Here is a 15,539-nt window from a genome sequence, read left to right as displayed (position 1 = left end):
TTTTAAAAGTGACAGATGAGTTCAAGCTAACTGAAGTCTGACTGCTGGTACGTTCAATAAAGTGTCTTTTACACAAACTCTGCATTTTGTGTTTTGCTTTTCTTCTTTGGATTAAATACTTGATGCTGAACATTTTAAAATAAGTCACGATGGCTACATGAACAGACATGTTTTATTCCTCTGAACTCATAGTATTTAGTACAAAAGGGTAAGAGACACGGACTGTACATGGGTTAAATCCATACTTTATCAGTTTGCTCATAGTAGCTTTTGTAAGTGCCTCCTGTGCGACTTCAGGAACTTAACTCAAACAAAAACCTCATACAAACAAAAACCCTTTTCAGACACACACTCTTCTCAATGAGATTCATAAAGCACCATGGTCACTTTTTCATGAAAAGTTTCCACAGAAATCAGAACAGATCACACCTTCAAACATTTACATTTTACTTTCAACATGGCACAACTCAGAAACTCCATGAAATCACATCAAACAGACACGCACAAGACACGCACACTGCCATGTATGCCACATCTGTAAAGGGCTGTAATACATGAAAAGAGTGATTTAAAACACCACTATGAGTATACCTCTACTACTTCATAGCAGTGGGACGGCAGTTCATGGGACAAGAACAATAAATACAAACATACCTGCAGTGGTGTATTTAAAAATACACAGGGTGAAGTGAGAGTATGCAGCAGTACAGAATTATTAAAAACAATTATTAAAAAAACACTTTTGTCCCTGATGCTACTCTGAGTTCATCTTTGTACAAGCTGTGCGAAAAGTCCTTGTTAATCTGAGTTCCCCCGCTCCCCCCCATACTGTCAACTGCATGATAATGCTATGTGTTGTCCTAAAGGACAAGGAAGTGATCACTGGTCCATCACGATACTGTCCACACCTTCATTAAACAAAAGACCTCACAGTCCCTTTAGTGCTTTGTTTAGTTGGAGCTTGGCCTAGATGCAGCGTTTGCAGCAGAAGGCAGGGTGACGCGTTGTTCGTCCATTCGTTTGGCCTGCGACCGCATGATGAGGCTGAAGAAGTCCTCATCTGGTACGGTGGGCCCTCGGACTGGAGGAGGGGGAGGAGCACACCGCTGGTCATCCAAACGGGAGCCCTGGAAGGAATACGGTGAAAGCAAAGAGTATGACTTTGATGTCTGAGTAACAGGATGTTTATAATCTTGTTTCTAACTTTTTTCTTTGTAATATACTTTGCTCCTTTGTGCAGCTGATCTCTTGCAAGGTAATAAGAATCCTGCCTCCTGACCTCTGGCTACAACAAACAGACATCACTCTTCTACTTATGTTACACTGGCTTCCTGTTACCTTCAGCATCCACTTCAAAAACATCATTCTTGTATAGGATGGATGCCACTGCTGGGACTCTTTAACTACACAATTATTTTAAATAGGAGCTAAAATATTTCTGTTTATACCGGTGTTTGAATATCAAGTGTGCCCACCCAGCACTATATAAATGTGTATTAGGAAACTTCAGTAAACTATGCTCTTTCTGTTACCTGGCACTTGACAAGCATATCAAAGAAGTCATCATCAGGCTCAGCGCTGTCAGCGTTGGCCATCAGGTGGCTGAGCACGGCCTGGTTGCTGTTTTGGTTGAGCCTGAGTCCTGGCAGGCTCCCCCCTGCTGCTGATGACTCCTCTAAGCGCCTGCCCTGAGCGCCTGACACATTGGCAGACTCTGACATGGCTACAAATGAAAATAAATAAGTACGCAAATTATAAATTATTTTAACAGTGGTTATATTTTTTGTGTGGGTGGATTGCATGGACCTACATTTCCTGATGGTCCTGGGAGGCGACTCTGGGCCGCTGTTTAGCGATAACCTGCTGCCTCGGTCCTGTATCGAACATCGCTGGTCATCCATGCGGTTGCTCTGGAATCGGCTCAGCAGGTCAAAGAAACCGTCGTCTCCGAGCATGTCGGGGCTGAGTCGCTGGAAAACAAAAACAAACAACTTGAAAAAAATAAATAAAAATAAAACAGCAAAAGTTGTTTGATCTTGAATACATGAGTGCTCTCTGAGTGATCTTCAAATGAATTCCCCAGGTCTGCGTACCTTTTGTGGTCCCTGTGCAGGTGGCTGACTGGTATCCAGGGTATTGCTGGTGTCCTGGAGGACCTTACTGGAGCCGCCAGACTTGTACTTCTTCCCTCGCAGACGGCCAACAAAGAAGAGCTTGGAGGAGCTCTTAGCCAGCGAGGGTTTGGACTGTTTGGTCAAGATGTCGCTGTTCCACTTTTGACCCTTCAGCACAGAAATGGATCACAATCATCACAATTTCAATAGCAAAGGGTGATGTAACAAGAAGCCCTTCTTGTAGATGAGGTGTGAGCAGAGCAGTACAGTGGAGCAGTTCTTACATTTACTTTGTCTGGAGTGAGCTTCACCAGCTCCAGGTTCTCCATGCTGTGTCGTTTGCTCATCCTGGGCCTGGCTCCTGTAAAACAATAACAATGTTACGTAATCTACACATTCAAAGCATCTGAAATATTATAGCAAGGGGCATAGGGAAGGTCACACAGTTTTTACCGTGCAGGCTGTAGTCGATATCCTTATTTTCGGAAACAGTGGAGGTATTTGTGCTGTAGCTCAAACCCAAAAGTGTCTGGAGATCAGATACATTCATACGAGCTGTCAGCTCCCCGCTTCTGTCTCCAGTCTGAAAACAACAACAACAACAACAACAACAAAAAAACAGAAGGAACAAACCAACTGTTAATTTTACTGCTGAAGGATTTCTGTATCTGTTCTTAATAAGTTTGCTTTGAGTACTTCTGAAATGCTTTGCTGTGAAGATAGTATGAGCAGTGCATACCTCTCTGCAGATCTCCAGGTGTTTCTCAGCAAAGTGCATGGCTTGGTCATGGTTTCCCAGTGCAGTGTAGGCATTTCCAAGACTCCAGCACGCACGGCCCTCACCAATCCTACAGAATGAAACCATACATAAGTAAATACCATTTAACTGTGGCATAGTTACGTCAAAAGAAGCATCATAAAACCTTGTGTTTGCATCTGTACCTGTCATTGAGGTCTTGAGCTATGATGAGATGTTTGAGGTGATAGTCTATGGCTCTCTCATAGTCCTGCAGAAGTGTGTAGGTGTTGCCGAGACTGTAGCAGGCCTGAGCTTCCACGGCTCGGTCCTTTAACTGCCTCGCCAACTGCAGTGTCTTCCTAACAAGCAATCAGACAAGATGCTTCAAACAATGGACACTGGCTTTATGTTTTCTTCATACAATACAGGCCTGCTTTCCCAGAAGGAGCTCATAGGAACATAATATAATGCATAAATACAATGATAGAATTTTAGATATTGCCACTATTGTGTAAGGAAAAGAGTCTAAAAATGTTACAGTTATTTGATAATTCAATTTCCTCTTTTTTGGGGGGGGACATGAGACAATCATGGAGACAATGTAGGATCAAGTGATTAAGGATCCAGTCACACATGCCTAGAGACCAAATGCGGCCAACCACAACAAACATTAATACACATATGTAGGTGTGGCTTACTTGTAATGTTCAGCTGCCACTTCAAATTCCCCCAAAAAGATATACGCATTCCCCAAGTTGCAGTAAGCCCGCCTCTCTGCTGATCGATCCCCAAACTCCTTAGCAATGAGCAAACGCTGAAACAGAAACACTGAATTTTAACATTGTATTTAAAAAGGCGTAATAAGTAACTTACTAAAAGAAAACATCATCATGGATGCTTGTGAACTCCTTACCAAAAGACACCCTCACCTGTTCATGAGAAGCTACAGCTTTGCAAAAGTTTCCCAGCAGGTAGTGTGTGTTGCCAAGGTTGCCATAAGTTCGACCCTGAGCAGCTCGATCTCCAAGCTCCTTCACTATCGCCAAGTTTGCCCTGACAATGCATATGCAATCAAACGGTCAGCCAGCAGCTCGCTTTGTAATACACTGGATACTTGACACAACAGTCGAAGTAACAGAACTTGTTATTTCTAATGTTAAATGACTCTGATTAAATCACACGCTCTCCTTCTTACTCATAGTACTCTGCTGCTTTCCTCAGTGCCATCATGACATCTTCTGGGAAATCTCCGGGCTCAGCTCCGCTCCAGCAGATACTTTTGCCTTTGGCATGGTACACATTCCCAAAATTATAGAGTGCCCTCGCTTGCCCCACCTAACCGGAAACACGAGTGGTGAAGATCACTTTCTTCTGAAACTCTCAAATACATGAATACAAATATCTGACTTTTATTCTTTATTGCTTATTTTCTCGAATACGTTGCCTCACCTTGTCATTCATGTCTCTGGCTATGTCCAAGTGCCTCTGACAGCAAACCACAGCCTCATCGAACCGACCCAGCACCTTCAATGTGTTGCCGAGGTTACCGCTGGCTTTGGCCTCTCCGACCAGGTCGCCAATTGTCCTGAACAAGACACGTCACGCTGTTAATAAATAAACATTGTGCTGCACTCAGCAGGGCCTTTTACAGAGCTGTTTCTCATGTGTCCAACCTCGTCAAGGTGAGATCGTGCCGGTGGAACTCCAAGGCCTTGGCATAGTCGTGCAGGTGGAAGTAGGCATTTCCAAGCTGGCTGTAGATGGCACTGAGCACCTGGAGGTCCTCTGTGCCCACTTGGATGGCAGCTTCAAAAAAGGAGACGCCTGCTTTGTAGTCACCCACCTTACAGAGGCGCTCACCCTCCAGCGCCAGCTCCAGGCAGGACACCTCCATCCTAAAGAAGAGAGGAGCACAGTCTGGACTTCTCTTCTTCAAAAACATAAACTCTAAAATCTCCTCGTCCTCTAATCGACAGCCAAATGGCTCCGTCCACGACTGAAAAACAAAACGTCCTTCGAAGCAAAGGCTTTCAGCAAGTAGGAATGTTTAGCCACTTCCTTCCATCTACAGAAAACAATAGAGCGTGTTTATTATAGTAGATCTCACATCCTTTTGACCTACCCCAGAAAGCAAAGCAGGTTCCTTTTCCAATCAGCTGAACCAAAACTGAACCTTTGATATTCAGTATTTGTAATGTTTGCTGCTGTTGCTTTAGAACTTTAAACACCTTATAACAGATCATTTAAAAGATCTTTGCTGGCAAAGATAAAAAAAACAACCTTAAATTTCCTAAAATATTGCTTGTGAAAGCAAAATGTTTGATTCCCAGCAACCAACATTGGACATCTGTATACTTCTTCAAAAGAAATAAAATCAAAACACCCAATAAATTTGTTTTTGAAGTACAGCAAATACATGAATGTCTGTAACAAACACTCATGGGGTTTAAATGTTTTAAGCCAGATGAAAAGAGTGTCAGTCAGTGGCTGTGAAGGCAAATTTAGTGGCATATTTGTGCTTAGCAAAAACTGTCAGATAAACCAACTTTGTTTTTCAGGAAACTGTACTGTTAGTGACATAATGGCTTAACAAAAAAATCTATTCAGTTTGTATAACAAGATTTCCTCCTGTAACCACCCTATGGTTATCTGAAAGCTCGCAAAAACAGACCCAGAAATGACGCAAAAACACCAAACAGCTTGTCTCACCATCCAGCTAGGCTATAATTTGAGAACAAAGGCAAACATGGTGTAAGAACAATAAAGTTCAATAGAGCTCAGCGCAGCGGCCTTAGGCCTTATATTAAAGAGCTTACTTTGTGTTTACTGCCACGTTAACACTATCATTTAACACTCTAGCTGAGGCAAATGCTAGCCTACCTGCTGGCTTTTTGTGTCTTACAACAACAGCAGCAGCACATGGAACATCTGAGAGGCATCTACTGAGGTATCCACTGGAAAAACCTCCAGGCTGCAGCTCCTTCTCTTTCTCCGAAGCATGGAGAGATTACCTTAGACCAACTTCGTGTTGAAAAGATTTTTTTTTCTCTTTTAAATACAAAAATGCCCTAAAAACTAAACTGCATTTGTCCTAGGTAATATCAAAACCATAATTCATCTGACGTCACAGAGCTAATTTAGCATCACGCACTGGAAAACCTTCAAGGAGACGCGTGTGATGTTGTCACAGCATTAACTTCCAATGCCTGCCAGCAAGGAAACTGCTCTATCAGCGTTTTCTCGGCTAATCTGCTTATCTTTCGTCCCAACCCCGCTCTCCTGGTGACCTGGTCACCTGAGATTACGGCTGTAGAGTATGCACCTGAGAGATTACAAAGCCGGTGAGTGCTGTACAGATTGATTAGATCTGTCAGACAAACAGAGTCTGTAGCGACGTGTAATGGAATTAGGGATGCACTGATGAACGGGTGAAATTCTGCGCTGATACCAGTGTTTAAAATAACTATTTCACCACTACCAAGTAAAAATGTTTATTTTGTTTTTGATATCTATTCCCCTTTTTGTTCCAAGCACACAAATAATTCATTATGACAAATAAAATCTGTATCTGCACAATGTCTTATTTGCTGATTAGCCAATGCCAGTCAAACAAAGCTGTTTGTTCGATATATATTTGTGCACCTCTAGGTGGAATAAATTTACTGATGTCAACAATCTAGCCAGTATTGTAAAAATAATCCACCCTCTTACCAAACACACGCCTAAGCTATCTAAATAAAATGGACACGCATGTGGACATAAACACAGGGAGCAATGATGAATATTTCAGGGCTTGTTTAAATATTGAAGCTGGCGGGCGCAGGTCTTTATGTGGTTGGCAGGTCACATCTGCTACCCGAGTGCTTTACCTGGCAATGTAAGGACAGCTGCAAGATGCTCCCCCCTTTTTTTTTTTTAAAGAAAACTTACCTGCCTTAGTCAACAAAGTCCCAGACCACAGTGTGAAATGATTCCTCCAGTCTATCATTTAACTTAAGCTTCAATACTAAACATAGCGTCACTTCTTCAACTGGGTACGTGAAACATCTTACATTACAAATATTTCAATGACTATAAATAGCATTGCTCCTCTTAGGCATCAACAAAACACTTCACCAACACTCCATCTGAAACTAGAGACTGGGAAAGCAATCACACTTTCTACACTCTAACTACACTTTAGTGAAAAGACAAAAGTCCTACCTGTAGCGAACGTGAAAGGACTGTTCCTCAGCACGCGTGCTAACCACTGAGCCACCTGTATCCATTGAAGTGCATAATATGAGGGAAAATCCCAGTTTCGTTCCCGAAAAAATGGTTGCGTTTAGCACCAAGACTCTGAGAGGAAAAAAAAAACTAAAAAACTCTTCGGTGAACCGAATGGTCACCCAATGTGTTCGAGTCTGCAGCAGTCCCTCTGCTGAATGTTGACAGGGGAAGGTAAACCCACGACTGTTAAAGCTGCAGAATCCTGAGCGTCAGTCCACACAGCTGCTTTCGTGTAATGTGTGTTTTGCGTCACTGGCCCTCAATCGCTTGTTAGCGGCCCTCTGTGAAGAGAACACAAGATGCTGCATGTGAAGCCTCTTTCTGGCTGCACGGTGCCATGGCAACACCAACCAAACAGCAGCGTGAACAAGCGGGGTAAGCAAGAAGCGGGAGAGTGGGGCGGAAATGAATGCACGGGGCCAGCCAAACTGTCAATCTTCTAGGATGGACGGGGACTTCACCCAGGCTTGGAGAGGTTGTGTGCTCCACAGGTATAGCAAAGCAAGAGGAAAAAATATCTACAGTGTGCGTGAATGGAAATCATGGCCTAGGAAGTAGCTGAAAAGAAAGAAATAGCAACCAGAAACCTGCTGCATGATTGGTTTAAAAAACAAACAAACCCAAAAAAACCTCCCCCAAAAAACAAGGTAAACTGAAAATCTGGGAAAAAGCAGAGAGACTTGCTGCATGTACGCTACCTCCACCAAAGGAAAGGACGGCAATAAGCGTGCTACATGGAAAGTAGAGACTGCTTCAAGTAAAAATCTAAACCAGCCATTACCTAATTTCAGCATGAGGTCATTCTTGCCACACCCATTAGCTCCCCAAGTTTAAACCGTCAGCCCCGCCCCTGAACGCACACACACACACAGACACACACACACAATATGGGAAATGGGGCAGGCCAGTTATTTGCAAACTGGGTTACATCTTTATGTTAAATAGCAACTAAATTACAAGACAGACATGCAGTAGGTGGCCTATCTCTATTATATTGGCAGCTGAAGCCATAATGAGTGATTATTTGTTTCCAACAGAGCATTTGTTCAGCTACATCAAAGATAAGCTGGCTCAAATTAAAAACCCCAAAATGAAGAAGTGATCAGGATGGTAGTAACAACTGAGAATGGTCATGATTATAATTAGATTACGTGATTGATGAGTGCTATTTTACAGTCAATGAAACATTATATTATATTAGGTAATATTGCTTACTAAGTTTACAAATCCATACATAACAAGGAAGCCAATATTCGCAAAAACCTAATATCAGGAACTTTAATTAATAAACTGTTCCTCTTGTTACGTATTAGAGTTAATCATTAGACCCACAGCAGCGCAAACAGGTGCTTTGATAACAAGAAACATTTCCCATCACTTCAATTCAATTTTCAATTGAGATTAAAGACAAAAATCTCTAAGGTGCAATGCAGTAAAACTGAAAAAAATCTATGCTGCACATACAGTGCTTAACAAACGTATCCAACCACCCAATGGAAGGTTAATGCCACACTGCCCTTAATTAAATTGTTAGTTACCAAAACATTTTTATATTTCTGTTATATTAAATCCACTACTATGTGCAAAGCCTCTTTTTTTTTTTTAGCTTTTCTAGCTAAAATGTAATTTTTGTTATTATTCAAGAATATTCAAATTTACCATTTTGCAAAAAAACTGAATGAAATAGTGAAGGACAATAATTATACATAATTCTTTATTAAGATGACAGGTTACAGTTATTTACTTAAAATCCTAAATAGAAAATTAGTTATTGTGGTGAATGTTACGTTGGATTACTTTCTGACTTCTCAGACAAGTCCAGTGTACCGACTCTAATCTTGTTTGTTATTTGTCTACTAAATAACAACATAATAACATAATAACATTATAATATTTAGTTTTAAAAGTTTTTAAGAGATTTCAATATTTTGCAGTTTTTAATGACAGCTAAATAACAGCAAATCTCTCTCAAACTCTGCCCTGTAACTTGCATATGTATATACATACATACATATATATACATACATACGTATATATATGTATGTATGTATATATATATATATATATAGTTGGTGGAGTCAACTTTTTGACAATCCTGTTATTCCTGCTGCTCTGTAAATGCTGTAAATGGTTGTGACTAATGCCCAGAGCTTTGGGAGCTTTGCCGTACATGTTCCTGCATATTAATATAATGGTTGACTGTTTTGTGCCAACATCCTTGCAGCTTTTTCCAACACCGTATGCCATCTGGGTGTGTTTCTGAGAACTCTGTCTGGCTCATAAAACTACAGTGTGCATGAACAAAAGTGAAACAGAGAAAAGTTACTGATGCATAAAGGTCCAAAGAAAGAAAAATAAAGATGCCGTTTTTAATGACAGCTTCACGGGAGCTAATCGCCGACTCCTTTTTGAGTCACAAACAAGAACATGATTTCATCCTTAACACACAACACATGTGAGCTATTTTCTGTGTTTTGATGCTCTAAAATGACTACTGCCTCTGACAACAAAACCTAAATATGGAAGCACCACTTGGCATCACACCATGAGGCAGCAAAAAACCCCCACACCAAAACAAAAGTTAAGTACTGGGATACTGACCGGTAATTCTTCCACACAGGAACAGGAAATCTGGGAAGCCTGGAAGAAACAATTTTACAACCATAAATAACCTCAAAGTTCATAAGCATGTGTTGCAATTCTGGCTATTCAATTTTTTTTAATATTAAAACATGGCTAAATACAGACTACATTAAATATTGAATTCCATGCTCTTGATGACATGCACACAGCTACACCTACCTAAAGGATAGACTAAATAAACAAAAAGCCGGTTGCACTTGTTACAGTTAAGTGCACCTAATATGCTGGCAACTGGGTATATATTTTATACACCGTATAGTAATAACAATACAATCAGATGTAGAGGTATACAAGACTGTGCGTTTGAGTGCATGCTCTCATGACCATTACTACACTAACATGAGTGCAACTACGGTAAGAAATGAATTATGTACGATAAAAGTGGTCATAATCATGCTATATAAACCATCTGCACAAGTATAACACTTGTTAGCAATACACTATAGCCTATACCAAATTATATACTACATAACAAACAGTAAATCTATGCCCTACACTACACTGATGGTGACAATTCATCTATAGCATTTTAATATCAGCTCCAGTGATAACTACTTTAAAGTGAAGAAACTACTTCGCATTATGGACACCACTGTCAGGGCTGTGGTGTCCCAAATGAGTTCATCTTACGGCTGTCTCTTTAGCTTTATTCATAACCAGTTAATTCATTCACACATCTGAACCAACATCCAGCCAAAGACTAGCACCGTTAGCCTGTTAGCTGCTAAACTTACGTTAGGCGATCCAGCTCGAACAAAGGTGACTTGTCTTCTTTTCTTTAGTTTCTCACGAGTTTAAAAACATGGGTGCGTTTACGGGGAGAAAAAAAAGTGGACGCCTGTAATATAACAATAAGCTGCACTATATTCAGCCTACGGCTACATTATCCTCCAACTTCGGTAAAAACTTCGATTTAACTTCGATAAATATGAAGAAACCCCTTTGCGGGTGCACTAGCTTTGTGTGTTTTCGTCAAGTAGCCAATCAGAGAGCGGCATTCAAATTTAGTCACGCCCCTGCAGAAAATTCATTGGACGAACACATTTGAATGAAGAAGGGTGACGTTTTTGTGATAATGTAGCTGAGACAAGCACGAGCTTTATTATGTTTGAAAGTTTGACACGCCTTGGCTTTCAGCGTGCACACTTGTGGGGCTTCGGCACTGTGTATTATTATTTAGGAGGGTGAAAGTCTGCACATTCCCATACTTATTTTTAAAAAGAGAATAAGTATGTAATGGCCAATAGCCCAAAACTGTCACTTGCTAGCAGCCTTTTGGAGGAGGTTTCAGCACCGTTACCTAGCAACGAGACCCCGCTAGTTGTCATGCATGCTGCTGTCACCGCGGGTCCAGACGTTCAGCGCTGCCTTTTATCCATTATTAATGATGCCACAAAAAACCTGTTCAGGAAGGCATATGTCAAGAAAGATGGGGGAGATATTAAACCATCGCTGCTAGTTTCGAGACCGGGATCAACTTAAAGGTAATGGCACACTGCTGAAGAAGAACCAGCCGGCTGAACACAACCAAGGTAAGTAACCACGGCCAGCAAAGCATTTCAGTAGTACTATGTCACTGAAATACAGCTCAGACTTACATGCAGAAACAGTACAGACGCTTAAACGTGTTTGGTAACACTCACATCTAACTTGTAGTAGGAGATATATGTACTTTATATACTTTTGCTCCACTACTCTTATGAAATGTAGTTATTACGATTATGGTATCAAGTACCTGAATACATATATCACATGACAGATTTTGTTAACATACATGCAAAAACTTATAAGCTATTGAAATATCATATCAGGGTATTATATAGGTATATTTAACTCTATATTAATGATGTGCAGTATTAACAGATTCCTGTGTGTTGCAAAATGTATTTTACAACTTGTTTTGTATAGATAATAGTTTTATATTATGACAAAGACACTTTTGTTTTAGAATAGTGTTTCTTTCTTGGTTCAGAGGGTCAGGGGCTACACAGCAGAGTCGTTATGATATTGTATTTTCTAATTAGGGTTTTATTTAATTTGATTTTTTGTTTTTAATTCGGTTTAGTTCACAGAGTGTATTTATATAGTTTAGCTTTTAATAGTTTCAGTGTTAGATTTAGTCTTTTAAATTATTATTATTGTATGGAGGGCATGTGTCAGATGTAAGATTTAGGAAAATCAGTACAGGTTTTATATTGAAAACACAGCTTTTAGAAAGCAGTTGACTGACAGTCTTGTGCACATCTAAAAATGTCAGTATTCACGTCCATCAGTGCCTCATCAGCCACATTGTATCTAAATTTTTACCAAAGTCACAGATACTAAAACTAAGGATTTTTTCTATTTTATGAAGGAAGAACCCATTTAAAACAAATTATTTATTTCTGAATGAAATAGATGAATTACTTTTTAAAAAATATTTATCTATATATTTATTTATAAGCCTTCTGCTGCTGTCAGACACTCAAAACAGACACAATACGTTTCACCCAAGCATATAATTAACTCAAAAATTTTACACCCTTGCAGCACGCAATCTTCTGTGCACACATTGTATTGATTGTTGAATAATTGACACCTTAGTGCTTTTTGATCCAGTGTTGTCACTTTGCAGGTTGTGTTGCTAAGAGATGAATGGTGCTTCGTTCAGTTTTCTCACCCTGCTTTTTTCTTAACAGAGGTAAGGAGATATTGAACAGTGCATCCATTTTTCTGTTGCAGAGTCCATGGAGGGAGACCTGGGAGAGTCGGATGAGGATGTTCAGGGGGAGGACAGACCCGTAGTGCTGTGGGAAAAATGCATCGAGCAGAGCTTCTTTGTTGATCTCAGTGAGGATGAAAGTCTCCACTTAAGTGATCTGGAGAGTTCTTTGGCCTTGCATCTGTCCCAGGCAGAGTCTGCTGCCTCTGAAGCAAGCATCCATCTTAGTGGTAAGACATGCAGGCACTGTTGTTTATTGTGTCAGTTTTCTTGTATACTACGGTGAATTAGTGCGTATAAAATGAAAAGTTTACTTAAAACAATTTTTTTAATAATACATCATTATAAATAGTTTGGCATGCAGAATGTTAAACATCTGCTTTGTTTTTTTGCTCACTTCAGGTGTGACAAAACAAATGCAATGACATATATATTGTTTTTGCAAAGTCATGAGCTAGTTTTCACTCTCATCATTAAATGGCCTGCAAATGGTAAATGGCCTGCATTTGTATAGCGCTTTACTCAGTCTCTAAGGACCCCAAAGCGCTTTACACTACATTCAGTCATTCACCTATTCACACACACATTCACACACTGGCAATGGTAAGCTACGTTGTAGCCACAGCTGCCCTGGGGCGCACTGACAGAGGCGAGGCTGCCGGACACTGGCGCCACCGGGCCCTCTGACCACCACCAGTCAGTCACCACCATTAGCCTTAAAAGTCACAACAACCTAATTTAATGGAATCAACATGACCCTGTAATTAGGTTTTCATGGTATTTGGGTTTTTAATTTGCAGGGGACGCGGAGCTGTCTGGCTTGGATGACTCCTCCTCAGAGAGCAGTGTGGGCAGTCTGAGCGGGAGGGTTCTAGAGAGCAGTTCCAAGAGAAATCTCTTACATGTGTCTTCCCAAAGATCAAACACCATGCAAGATAAGCAGGGAAGTGAGGACACTGGACAAAATACCAGTGATGAGGATCAGGAGGACTTGCCATATGATGGCAACATTGGAAGCCCTTACTTCAAAAAGAAAGATTCTTCTGAGGGAAACATTAGCTCTGATGGAGGACACACTGTTCATACAAGTCCTGATCTTTCTGGTCAGCTTGAATTGGTGCAAGAAGATATCAGCACAAAGCAGGACAACGTTTTTGATGCTTCCAAGCAAAGTGAGCTTGGTGGACCGCATCCTGGTGCTGCAGACATTAACCAGTTATTGCTGCGGCACTTCTCCCACGAGGAATTGCTGCGGTTGGGTAGGCTGATCGAGGCAGAGACCCTGCCAGAGGTGTCCCTGTTGGAGAGTGCAGACGACAGTGTTTTTAGCCAGGCTCCAACACACAACAGCAAAGCAGTGAATAATAACCACACAGAGAGCTCAGATGAAAAGAGTAATGCTGCATCAAAAAAAGCAAGTTCAGAAGAGCAGGTAGAAAAGAAGACTCCTACTTTCACATCTGGTGCTTGTGCAAACAGCATGTCCAACTCTGAAAGTACAGATTCTAAGCAGAGCATTGGGGATTTCAGTGCAGATGAAGTAAAGCAGGTCAAAGCAGATGAGGAGGAAGAGCAGCTTCAGAGAGTTCCTCTGGTGCGTACAAGATCCTTCAGCGAGATGAAGTATGGCCAAGGCCAAGTCCATTACCCGCTCCCCGACTTCTCCAAGGTTGCCCCTAAAGTGAAAATCCCCAAAACCCCAGCCAGATCACTTCCTCAGTGTCCTAGCACCATTCACAGAGCTCAGTCTTCCCCAGGCATGTTAGAGGTGATCAGCAGAGTCTTGGAGGACTCAGTCCTGCCAGCTGGGAAAGCTAATGTCTTTAAAGATGAAGAAAAGCACACTCCTCCTGCACTGGTGCACCATCTGCAGGTAGAAAGCATTCAGATCATATCTTTGCATTGCAAATGAACCTTAGACTTTCAGTTTCTTTAGCTGATATTTTCTGTCATCATTGCATTACTGTTTTCTTAGATAGAGCTGTAACATCCATCCTCTCTATTTTCTTTAGGCTGAATATGATAAATTACTCACCAAATACGCAGAGGCAGAGAACCTCATTGATCAGATGAGACTAGGAACCAGTGTGAGTTCTAAGGTTTCTTCTTGGTGTAATTCACACAGGCCTGTGTTAAATTAGTTACATTTCAAATGTAAGATACAAAGGTATTTATTGCTTTTCACAGAATCAGCTCTCCTCAGAACTCATGCTTTATTTAGAGGAGGATGATGAAGATCAGGGGCAGTTAGCTGAGCTGAGCCATCTTGGATACAAAGCTCCTCATCTTCCCTCATCAGGTATGGCTCCGTGTCCGACATCTGATATCATGAAAGGTTAACTTCCTTCTACTACATGAAAATAAAGTCTGACTGGATTCCTCAGAGAGTGATCAGTTTAGATGACACATTTTTTAATGAAACCTTTTAATGACATTGAAAAAATAACTGAATATTTATAACAAACCAGGCCTGTGTATCTTTATTTAAACACCGAATGATCAGAAAGTCGAGTTAAACACTACGTTAAAGGCATGTTGTGCTCAGGCCGGCAGCTGCTCTCCAGTTTGTTGTCATTTTAGCTGGAAAATAGATTGAGTATTTTATTGAATCCAGTATTCTGCCTTAGTTTTGTGGTGCCTCACAAATATTTTGCATACATAGAAGAGCAAAATGCTTCACATTCATTCTGATCCCTCCATACAGTCGGTGTGTGGCTCCTGTCCAGCTATAAGACGCAGACAGTTAAGAGTTAATACTACAGAAATGAAATGTGCCATGGTGTGTTTGCGCTTTTTATTCATTTTAAAAGGCCATTCTGTTAGAGTAACCAGCTGCTGGCTGTGAGCACGGCTGCAGCTGCTCAGCCTGGCTGTGGTGATTGAAGCTGTTTACAGATACTGCTGTTTATGGGGCGCCGTTTGTAAAGTGAAACATGCTGAAATTAACGGCAACATTTTTCCACATTTAGCTCAAAACCTTACAAAAACATATTTTTTCGAGTAATTTTTTACAACATTTAGTAAAATATTTGTAACTTTTCATCAAATGTTAAATATTAAATCTAAATGTTAA

The 15,539-nt window shown here is 40.8% G+C and overlaps 2 protein-coding genes across 9 annotated transcripts in view; one reads left to right on the top strand and one right to left on the bottom strand.

Annotated features, from left to right (window-relative positions):
• Positions 1-154: 154 nt before the first annotated feature.
• Positions 155-10,747, bottom strand: gpsm2 (G protein signaling modulator 2). 6 transcript variants are annotated; one of them, XM_005721202.2, is made up of 16 exons: positions 10,500-10,747; positions 9,724-9,762; positions 7,057-7,403; positions 4,527-4,748; positions 4,303-4,438; positions 4,049-4,188; positions 3,783-3,906; positions 3,552-3,667; positions 3,057-3,212; positions 2,854-2,962; positions 2,568-2,697; positions 2,399-2,475; positions 2,094-2,282; positions 1,811-1,970; positions 1,533-1,723; positions 155-1,127 (listed from the first exon to the last, which is right to left on the bottom strand). In XM_005721202.2, exons 3-16 carry the CDS (start codon positions 7,119-7,121, stop codon positions 951-953), a joined length of 1,992 nt encoding a protein of 663 aa, XP_005721259.1. In that variant the 5' UTR covers positions 7,122-7,403; positions 9,724-9,762; positions 10,500-10,747; the 3' UTR covers positions 155-950. The 6 variants fall into 6 exon arrangements, with proteins under 6 accessions (XP_005721259.1, XP_005721262.1, XP_005721260.1 ...); XM_005721205.2 differs by lacking the exon at positions 7,057-7,403; XM_005721203.1 differs by lacking the exons at positions 9,724-9,762; positions 10,500-10,747 and adding an exon at positions 7,904-7,962.
• Positions 10,748-10,836: 89 nt separating this feature from the next.
• Positions 10,837-15,539, top strand: part of aknad1 (AKNA domain containing 1) — a 12,079-nt gene continuing 7,376 nt past the window's right edge. For all 3 annotated transcript variants that reach the window (XM_013911827.1, XM_013911828.1, XM_013911830.1), the window contains exons 1-5: positions 10,837-11,297; positions 12,487-12,696; positions 13,267-14,339; positions 14,479-14,553; positions 14,654-14,765. In XM_013911827.1, coding sequence (XP_013767281.1) covers positions 12,492-12,696; positions 13,267-14,339; positions 14,479-14,553; positions 14,654-14,765 — 1,465 coding nt within the window. In that variant the 5' untranslated portion in view covers positions 10,837-11,297; positions 12,487-12,491. The remainder of the gene's footprint in view (positions 11,298-12,486; positions 12,697-13,266; positions 14,340-14,478; positions 14,554-14,653; positions 14,766-15,539) is intronic.

This window comes from Pundamilia nyererei, unplaced genomic scaffold, assembly GCF_000239375.1.
Source record: "Pundamilia nyererei isolate P.nyererei 1_Seehausen unplaced genomic scaffold, PunNye1.0 scaffold00004, whole genome shotgun sequence".
In the NCBI taxonomy this organism is placed as follows: domain Eukaryota; kingdom Metazoa; phylum Chordata; class Actinopteri; order Cichliformes; family Cichlidae; genus Pundamilia; species Pundamilia nyererei.
Note: the sequence above shows the minus strand (reverse complement) of the source record. Positions and strands in the feature narration are given on the sequence as shown.

What these genes read in the sequence shown, in the direction of transcription:
- gpsm2 (XM_005721202.2), bottom strand. Translation starts at nt 7,121, where the DNA reads ATGGATACAGGTGGCTCAGTGGTTAGCACGCGTGCTGAGGAACAGTCC. An exon ending in CTGTAGCTTCTCATGAACAG is followed by an intron (nt 3,668 to 3,782) that starts GTGAGGGTGTCT and finishes TTTCTGTTTCAG; the next exon opens with CGTTTGCTCATTGCTAAGGA. An exon ending in ACCTGGAGATCTGCAGAGAG is followed by an intron (nt 2,698 to 2,853) that starts GTATGCACTGCT and finishes TGTTGTTTTCAG; the next exon opens with ACTGGAGACAGAAGCGGGGA.